This window comes from Rutilus rutilus, assembly GCF_951802725.1.
Source record: "Rutilus rutilus genome assembly, chromosome: 7".
In the NCBI taxonomy this organism is placed as follows: Eukaryota; Metazoa; Chordata; class Actinopteri; order Cypriniformes; family Leuciscidae; genus Rutilus; species Rutilus rutilus.
The window spans coordinates 17,404,499-17,414,886 of NC_140221.1; the positions used below are offsets into that span (position 1 = coordinate 17,404,499).

The following is a 10,388-nucleotide window of genomic DNA, read 5'->3' on the forward strand; positions in this document are numbered from 1 at the left end:
GAAGTTCAGGTCACTTACAGGGCTGACTGGATGGGTTAAAGTGGAGAGCATTTTGTACTTTATTTTTATTTGATGGCGATGGCAACTGGGAGCATATCTTTGCCAACTGGTTCGCCAAACTGGACAGCAACATTAGAAAGGGAAAGAGAAGGTTTACTTCTTTGCACTTAGAAAGGGAAATGGCACAGGACAGTACTGACACAGAGGAGTTTAAAGTACTATGATTCACTAGTTGGTACACATGTAGAATATTACAGAACGACTATGAAATTGCCAAACGCAGCCGTCAGCAGTGATCGCAGTGTTTCTCGTGTCAGAATGTACTTTAGTTTTTTTTCTATGACACAGGAATGTATTGAATGACTTGTGTAACTGAAAGGAGTAGTGCTATGGCATGATGGGACAAATATTTCAAAAGGTGCTATGATCCACGTTTCAGTTCTTTGTTCAATTACTGATTTCTTTGTGTTTGAACACCTACTGCAATAGGTTTATGTAACAATACACAACACACTGCGTATTTCTGAAGGCTTGAAATGGCTTTTATTTAGTTGGTTCTGGTTTTTATGTAATGGAAAAGAGTGGCTGATGTTTAGAAAAGTACGTTTCATGCTGAAGACTGAAAGGAAGCTATTTGCTATTTTTTCCCCAAAGGCACAATTCAAATTATTAAATAAATAATAAACTGCAAAGTTTTGTATATTTTTTTATAATAAAGGAAAATATATAATACATTGTGTTGTGCTTGAATTGATCATATTCTCTTTCTCACTTGGGCAACTTTAACCAAATATACTAAACAAACACTATTTGAATGAATATATGAATGCATTTCATATTAAAAAATAATGTCGGTTGCCATTGTGTGCATTACTATTTATTCTTGTGTGTTGCTAACATTTAGCTCAACTTTAAAGAAAGAAAGAATACAAAGTGATAAGCCTAAAAACAAAACAAAAAAGCACCAAATGAATCATGTCGCAATTTATTCTCTAATACCACCTAAAAAAAAGTTCAATATAAAAATCATTGCACATCTGTTATATTTTGAGGCTATGCGTATGCTGGAGACCAATGTGGTGAGATGTTTGAGTTCTCTAAGGCAATGCCATTATAGGCTCTTGCCTCACCAGAGTGTGAGCCGACCAATCAGCTCGCTCTGCATCACATCTCACCAGGATACTGACTGCTGATTGGCTTAACCTCAGCGAGGCACTAGCCTAGACAGACCTGCAGGGATGAAAGGGGTTTTGGGCTTTTTACACACACACACACACACACACACACACACAAACTTAATCTGAGCGCTAACCGTGTTACTCCTCCCCTAATGCTTGTCTTAAATAATAACCCTATCGCATGCTTATGATACCATATCAGCCCATAGGTTTGTCAGTCGTCATCATCAGCGCTCAGCGTGATTGGAAACGCCCAGTGCAGAGTTCACAGAGGTTGAATTGATTTATTGCAACGTACTGAGAGATATTCTTCCTGTACAAGAAGCATAAAATCATCCTTTAGTGAGATTAAAAAACTGTAGGCAGTAACAATTGATTTTACAGTGTCCTTGTTATATGTAGTCTCTATATATTCTGCATAATTACATGCAACTAACCCTATAGCAACTACATGTAGTTCATATTACTCAGTACTTAAATCATTTGCTGTAGCCTGTAACAAAACACAAATGAAAAAGTGAAAGTTTTGCTTGTGTTTAATAAAATTTGGTTTCATTAATAAGTTGGTGATATTATATATATAGAAAGAAGTAATTTACAAAACTTTTAAAAGCAATTAACATTTGTAACCGATCTCAAAATAGTAAAAAGGTTTTTTTCTTAGTTTCTTGTTCTTGTTTTCATAAACTAAGATTTTCACACATTCAACTAAATAAAAGTGCTTTAAGCAGTACTGCAGCAGCAAATCTGTGACGGCATAACCTATGCAACGATTCGATCATTTACATGCATCAAATCAGCCGTTCGGAACTGGAGTATTAGTATGGAAAATAAATATATGATGGGATTAAAAAAAAAAAAAATTGTTTAGTGCAAACAATGTTACTGACGTCACAAAAAAAAAACACCCAACATATTACAACAGTGAGATGATTCAACTGATAAATGGATTTGCCTTGCATAAAAAAAACATGAAGTTGAAGCCCATTAGAGGGATAGTTCACCCAAAAAATTTCAATTGTCATCATTTACTCTAGTTCGTCCAAACAAAAGAAAATGTTTTGAGGAATTTTGGTAACCGAACTGATTTAGTTACCAATGCATGGGGGGAAAAAACAGACATATCTCAAAATATCTTCTTTTGTGTTCTACAGAATAAAGTTCTTCAGGTTTGGAACGACATGACTGAGTAAATTATGACAATTTTGGGGTAAACTACTCCTTTAAATCTAGTGATAGCTGAAAATGTGCCAGATTCATTAATTAGACCACAGTAAGTGACATAAAACTGTGAAATGGCACAACTGCTGTAATTCCTCATATATTGTGTAGATAGAAGGCCAACAGGTAATAATGAACCAATTCATTAAGGAATATGAAAAGTGGAATGATGAAACTGCTCTAATAGCATCCAAACACAGGCATTTGTACAAAAAAGTGCCACCTACCTGCAAAAATCATTTTTGAAATTTCTGAAAATTAGAACAAAACAAAACAAAACTAAACTTAAAAAGAAAAGGGAATAATGGTCATATACCAACTTTTTACAGGTCTACCAAAATACCCTCTACTTTTCAATATTAGCAGTTCCCGTTAAACATACACTTTGCCAAAAGCCACATTTATGAATTACAATAATCAAAAATGTAATGTAATGCCTTCACATGTAAATAATGTTAAACATTCATACACTAACTGTACAATAGATCTTAAGACTGAAGTGTGACATCCTCTTGATCACGAGGACAGAAAGGGTCTTCCTAAGACAAACGGCTATTGGCCAGTGAGAATCATATAAATCAAGGCATCAAGTTTACAGTATATATATTTCACCAAGACCACAGTCAAGAACTCAAACTATGATCAAATATTTACAAAAATGTAAAACACTTTAACAACCCGAGCCGCAGCTCATTTACGAAAAAACAAGTAAGGCCTTTTGAAGATGAACAGACTGTGTTGGTTATTCTAGTGTGTTTGACTTTTCAAAGGTGCTTTTACAGACATTGGTGTACCGCTTTTGTTCAGTCTGTATGGATACAGTTTGAAAAAGGTTTCTGAAGAGTGTCAAGAGCACTTGGGCAGAGCAGCGCTTTGTCATGAGTGATGGTAGAGCATTGTGAATAAGGCGTTTCTTCAGGTGAGTCAGAAAGCAAACTGGGAATGTAGATTAAACAACCTGTGGGAAGAGAAAACAAGATTAAATGTAGAACGCGTTGTGATTTACAAGCGGGAAACAGTCACTCGTTTTCAAGGTGCGAGTTACCTGGTGTTGTTCAGAAGAGGATAGCCTCATCGCTGGTCTTCTCTTGAACATACGTGGTGAAGCGTTTGAGGAATTTGGGGTATTCTCTCTTGGCTACGGCTCGCAAGACTGATGCAGGGGCCCAACCACCAGGATTTACTTTAGGATTACATGAACACAGCATTAATGTGACATTTTATATCATGTATATAATAAAACAAAGATTGCAATCCAAACTCTTATGTACTCAGTGTAAAAATTATATATTTATGATATTTAGGGGCGGCTGACATTTTTAAACAGCCAGATGTCTTTTGCTAGAAAATATTTTAAAGAATGTCAACTGTCTGTTTAACAACATTATTTTTAAATATCTTCTTTTGTGTTCAACTAAAGGTAATTCAGAGTTTACCAAGTCAATTACTAACAAATTTATCTAACTTTTGTGGTCACTAAAACAGGTGAAATATTGTGAAATATTATTACAATTTAAAATAACTATTTTATAATTGAATATATTTTTAAATGTAATTTATTCCTGTGATGTAAAGCTGAATTTTCTGCATCATTACTCCAGTCTTCAGTGTCACATGATCCTTCGGAAATCATTCTAATATGCTCAGGAAACATTTATTATTTTTATCAAAAATAAAATAAAATATATAATAATAATAATAAAAATCTGCAGAAATCTTCTCTGTCACTTTTGATCAATACTTACTAAAAAAATTTCCTGACCCCAAACTTTTAAACAGTCATGTGTGTACTTTTAAGACACCCACCCAACATTATTTTAGGGGATTCAATGGGCTTTATGCACAGCTGCACTACTTCCTGAACTTCAGGCAGGTCCTTTGTTTCCTGTCTGCCATTATTGGACAAACTGATTAATCCAGGTGTGCCTGACCACCTGAATTAATCAGTTTGTCCAATAATGGCAGACAGGAAACAAAGGACCTGCCTGAAGTTCAGGAAGTAGTGCAGCTGTGCATAAAGCCCATTAGGATGTCAGACACCCTGACCAGTGAAAACTGGCACCATGGTTGGTAGTGCTAGGCTTACCGTTGGCTACATATGTGATTTTACAGAGGATGTTGTCCCTGGTGATGTCTTTGTCTCCCTCTGGTGGGCTGATTAGTGTTTGACAGATCATGGCTACATTGATTTTAGCACGAATGCATCTAGCAGAGGGCTGGAGAAAACATGAGAAAACCTCTGTTAGAGAGTATTCGGATGCACAGCTTATTGTATACCTTTAATGTTGAATATTATGTGTTTATATGTTTCTGGGTTTCTAATAATAATGTCTGTGAAATTAAATTGTATGAAAAGGGAAACATTTTAAAAGATACTTCTGCAGTCCAGGTACTTACTTGATAGCTGTCATGATCCACTGAGAAGTTGCACACCAGCCAGGTGTCAGGATCATTCTCATTGGTGGAGAGAATTTTACGAATAACCGATACATAAAGCACGTCCCGCTGGGAGGCAGGCCACACTCTCTACAAAAGAGTGAGAAAGTGTATTTAAAGATGTCAATGCAACTGCAACAACCACAACTGCAACAACCACAAATGATTTCAGAAACAACCAGCCATAATGCAATAGTGAATGGTGCGTTACTTTATGTGTCTGATGAATGATGACCGCATTATCCGAGAGCGTCTCAACCACTTGAAAGCTTTCAATTGTTGCTGTAAAAGATAAGGTAAATGTGTTTGCATATAACCAAAACAGCATTTTCTTATTATTTGCATCAGTTATTATCATTAACTAAAACTATTTAAAAAATAATAATTCTAATTGGAATAAAGCTGAAATAAAATATAAATATAAAAAAAAACAAAAAAAAAACGTATTTCAAGTCAACATTTATAATTTTCGTTTAGTTTAAGTTGAAGCAATACAATTATTAACTGGAAATAAATGAAAACTAAACTAAAACTAAAGCAAAAATAGATTAAACCTAAATAACTTTGTCGGCTGAAGACCCAAGTTTGGTTTGAATATGAAAAACGTACCAAGCACAATGTTCTCTCACCATTTCTGATTTCTAACACGCACTCACCATGTTTGCCATGGTCTTGTGGCTACCAGAGCAAAAAACAAAAGCTGCTGTTCTCCGTATTTGTTTTCTGTGGTAAATTGCTTGAGCTCATTTCATCCATCAGATCAAAAGAAATGAAAAAGCCCAAACATATACCCGCCCATAGACACTCCCCTCAAAGAAATCAGGACAGACAACACAACAGTTGTCACAACAGTTGTAAAACACCGGGTGTAAACGGGAACGTGTCCCCCGTCCACTTGTGATCTGAATGACCAAAACGCATCTTAATACCTGGTGTGAACAGGGCCTAAAACAATACTGATTTCCATGTCCTATACATACAGGGTCCGATAACCTGAAGTCAAAACAGTGGCACTATTAGATTAGAAGATCAAAAAGCAAAATGATGTGCTGAGGTGAACATACTCTCCCAGTCGTTCCGATAAGCTGTGTCCCAAAAGTAGTGGCAGACCTCGTGCCCTGTGACCCCTCTGACAGAATGAGTAGCTTTGAGAGGATCCAGAACGATGCCGTTCTCCTCCACCTCTCTCCTATACACCTACAAAAACAAATGTTGCAACAAGTTTGTTTCTTGTACATACCTACAATTGAGAGATATATATATATACACACACTCACCTAAAGGATTATTAGGAACACCTGTTCAATTTCTCATTAATGCAATTATCTAATCAACCAATCACATGGCAGTTGCTTCAATGCATTTAGGGGTGTGGTCCTGGTCAAGACAATCTCCTGAACTCCAAACTGAATGTCAGAATGGGAAAGAAAGGTGATTTAAGCAATTTTGAGCGTGGCATAGTTGTTGGTGCCAGACAGGCCGGTCTGAGTATTTCACAATCTGCTCAGTTACTGGGATTTTCACGCACAACCATTTCTAGGGTTTACAAAGAATGGTGTGAAAAGGGAAAAACAACCAGTATGCGGCAGTCCTGTGGGCGAAAATGCCTTGTTGATGCTAGAGGTCAGAGGAGAATGGGCCGACTGATTCAAGCTGATAGAAGAGCAACTTTGACTGAAATAACCACTCGTTACAACCGAGGTATGCAGCAAAGCATTTGTGAAGCCACAACACGCACAACCTTGAGGCGGATGGGCTAAAACAGCAGAAGACCCCACCGGGTACCACTCATCTCCACTACAAATAGGATAAAGAGGCTACAATTTGCACGAGCTCACCAAAATTTGACAGTTGAAGACTGGAAAAATGTTGCCTGGTCTGATGAGTCTCGATTTCTGTTGAGACATTCAGATGATAGAGTCAGAATTTGGCGTAAAAAGAATGAGAACATGGATCCATCATGCCTTGTTACCACTGTGCAGGCTGGTGGTGGTGGTGTAATGGTGTGGGGGATGTTTTCTTGGCACGCTTTAGGTCCCTTAGTGCCAATTGGGCATCGTTTAAATGCCACGGCCTACCTGAGCATTGTTTCTGACCATGTCCATCCCTTTATGGCCACCATGTACCCATCCTCTGATGGCTACTTCCAGCAGGATAATGCACCATGTCACAAAGCTTGAATCATTTCAAATTGGTTTCTTGAACATGACAATGAGTTCACTGTACTAAAATGGCCCCCGTAGTCACCAGATCTCAACCCAATAGAGCATCTTTGGGATGTGGTGGAACGGGAGCTTCGTGCCCTAGATGTGCATCCCACAAATCTCCATCAACTGCAAGATGCTATCCTATCAATATGGGACAACATTTCTAAAGAATGCTTTCAGCACCTTGTTGAAACAATGCCACTAGAATTAAGGCAGTTCTGAAGGCGAAAGGGGGTCAAACACAGTATTAGTATGGTGTTCCTAATAATCCTTTAGGTGAGTGTGTATGTATATGTGTGTGTGTGTGTCTAGAGAGAGAGAGAGAGAGAGAGAGAGAGAGAGAGAGAGATATAGATAGAGAGAGAGAGAGAGATAGATAGATATGCAAGGAAAAAAAAAACCTTCCAGAAGATATAAAGCTTAGATGTTGGGGTATTTTAGATTATTGTTATAGACATTTTTTTTACTCTGCTATGGAAACAGGCTTCCATAGAAACAAATAGAAAATAAAATATTTTGATATCTATATTTCACCTTCATATCCCCTTCTTCAATGACCAGCTGCCAGTTAGCATCTCCACCCACATCCTGTAAAGAATAAGTCATGTGACTGTGCACCATCTCCTCAACCTGTGAACAAAACAAGAGGCATGAGGTGTTGCTGAAAGTATACAAGCAAAAAAAGTTACACACATTTCTTCGAGTTACGAACAATCATACACCTGCAGTTCATCCACACTAGTGTAGTGTCATATCTCTACCTGAGCACTGAACCTGTGCACGTCATCTGAGGCACTTATGAGGTCGACGGAGGAGGACAAGGAGGAAGTATGACTGCGAGGCTGAACCCAAGAGACAGAAAGCCAGAGGGAAACAGGTCAAGGGAAAGAGAGGGAAATAAAAATCTCATCATCACCCAGAGAACACAAAGAAGACTTCCACTGTAAATCACACTTCAGCAGGAGGAACTGGAAGAACAAAGGCAGTATCACAAACGTAAAAGTTCCAAGAAATTCACAGAGCAGATCCACCATCCGCAATGACAGAATTGCATAATCAGTCACGAAGAAGCAAATGTGCTTTGATAGAGTGTTTGTGTGTAGGAGTGTGTGTTTGTGTGGGTGAGTCACCTTATTTGAGTATTTCTGAGTGCTGATGGAGGAATAGGTGTCTGGAGAGAGGGAGATTTGTCGAGATGCCCTGCTTCTTTCTGCCTGAGACTGCAAAACATGTCAGCAACATTTATATATAAGCTAAACATTAGCTTTAAATGCAATTAAATTAGCTGTAAATATGCTTTGTAGTTAGTTTCTTGACTGGTATATTGGCTGTTGGATCCTGATGAACAACGAACTGTTGATCAGGTACGGTTGGGAGTTGAAGAATCATTTCCAAAAGTTGGAATCTATTCCATCAAGGGGAATCAACTCCTTTTTCCTTTTTTTCTTGGTTAAACGTTTTTTAAGGTGTCATTGTTACAGTGTAACTATACATTTAAGTACAGAGTAATATTAATTAACAACATACAACTTACTATATAATTAGGGTTAGGGTCTGGGTTAGTTAGTTGCATGTAATTATGTATAATTTACTGTTATTACCTAAGTACATGTAATGTAACAAGGACACTGTAAAATTAAGTGTTACGGACTTTTTCTTAAAGGCTAATCTGTTACTCCACAAAATAGGGTCTATATTCATTATCAGCTCTGGTTCCAACTAGTAGTACACTGAAACATCAACAAGGACGACATTTTTCTTTTTTTGTCTTTTTTTTTTATGATCTCAACTTCAAACCAGACTTTCAGTGTGATTGAACGTGTTCATACTTAAAGGGTTAGTTCACCAAAAAATTAAAATTTTGTCAGTAATTACTCACCCTCACGTTGTTCCAACCCCGTAAGACTTTCGTTCATCTTCGGGACACAAATTAAGATATTTTTGATTAAATTTGAGAGCTGGATCACTCCTCCATAGGCTTCTATGGGATCGAAACTTGCCGGCCCAGAGAGTTAGTACCTCAGAACGTCGGCTCACTATTGGCCAGCATCACACACATGACCAGCATCGGCCAATAGTGAGCCTACGTTCTGACGTACAACACAGAAGCGCTGCGCTGTTACACTACGTGAACTCACGTCAGAGGCCCACACAGAAGAAAATTAATAGTTGAATAAAGTCGTTATTTTAGTTTTTTTGCGCACAAAGTATTCTTGTCGCTAACTTAAGGTTAAGCCACTGTAGTCACTTGGGACTATTTTAAACATTGTCTTTACTAACTTACAATGTTTCGATCCCATAGAAGCCTATGAAGGAGTGATCCAGCTCTCAGATTTAATGAAAAATATCTTAATTTGTGTTCCGAAGATGAACGAAAGTCTAACGGGGTTGGAACAACATGAGGGTGAGTAATTACTGACAGAATTTTCATTTTTGGGTGAACTAACCCTTTAAGGCACGTTAACACCCATAAAGATAACTATATTAGTGTCCACACCAATGGATGATAACGTTATGTTTATTTATTATAAATGAACGAAGTTATGTTGTCTATGTAAACAGTTGAGCTCTTTAAAGTCGATGGATTCTGATTGGCTGTCAATGTATTTAGTATAGTGTTTCCAATTATATCGTTCCTCTCTGTAATTATCGTTATAGCTGTTGTGTGGACTTCCATATTCTCATAGAAACTCTATAGTTATAGTCATCATTTTTAGTGTGAATGTCCCTATACTGTGGTCAAGAAACGCACTCTGACATTAACTAACTAAATGACTGACTGACTTAAAACAACTATTGCTCAGTTTTAATGGGATGTTTTAAAATAAAATGGTGGACTTAGTAAGTCAAAGGCAAGTGGTAAAGTTAGCAAAATGGCTAAATTTGTTTAGAGAACTTTTAAGGTGACAACAGCAACAGCGCCACAGCTCAATATGTGGGAACACGTGCAAACCGCTAGGCCACTCTGACCATTTCCCAGTTTTTCTACAGAACTGAAAACACAAATATAATCCCTTGGTATGTATTTACACTTCAAGAGTTGATGTGAGAGATGATGTGATCAAACAGTCCATGGAAACAGAGTCATTATAACGAATGGGATGGCAGCTCAGCATATAACAAAACATATGTCAAAGTAACAGTACAAGAAACAGATGCCTTAGAAAACAGAAATGTGTAAAACATCCAGCATTGCAAAATGATTAATTCATCTGAATCATTACCTGTACTTCGATCTGGTCATGTTTATCCAATGCAGCCTCCACAGCATCAAAGAACTCCTCTTCATTGATCAGACTGTTTGGTCCTTCCTGCACAGACACGTTTAGCACAGAGAGAACATCTC

At 37.5% G+C, this 10,388-nt stretch overlaps 1 protein-coding gene across 1 annotated transcript in view; it reads right to left on the reverse strand.

Moving 5' to 3' along the window:
* Positions 1 to 1,482: 1,482 nt before the first annotated feature.
* cert1a (ceramide transporter 1a) overlaps positions 1,483 to 10,388 on the reverse strand; it is a 22,652-nt gene continuing 13,746 nt past the window's right edge. The window contains exons 6-15 of the mRNA XM_084414239.1: positions 10,267 to 10,385; positions 8,173 to 8,262; positions 7,804 to 7,884; positions 7,577 to 7,672; positions 5,900 to 6,032; positions 5,047 to 5,117; positions 4,797 to 4,925; positions 4,486 to 4,615; positions 3,445 to 3,582; positions 1,483 to 3,357 (exon numbers count right to left, since the gene is read on the reverse strand). Of these exons, the coding sequence (XP_084270365.1) occupies positions 3,455 to 3,582; positions 4,486 to 4,615; positions 4,797 to 4,925; positions 5,047 to 5,117; positions 5,900 to 6,032; positions 7,577 to 7,672; positions 7,804 to 7,884; positions 8,173 to 8,262; positions 10,267 to 10,385 (977 nt within the window). The 3' untranslated portion in view covers positions 1,483 to 3,357; positions 3,445 to 3,454. The remainder of the gene's footprint in view (positions 3,358 to 3,444; positions 3,583 to 4,485; positions 4,616 to 4,796; positions 4,926 to 5,046; positions 5,118 to 5,899; positions 6,033 to 7,576; positions 7,673 to 7,803; positions 7,885 to 8,172; positions 8,263 to 10,266; positions 10,386 to 10,388) is intronic.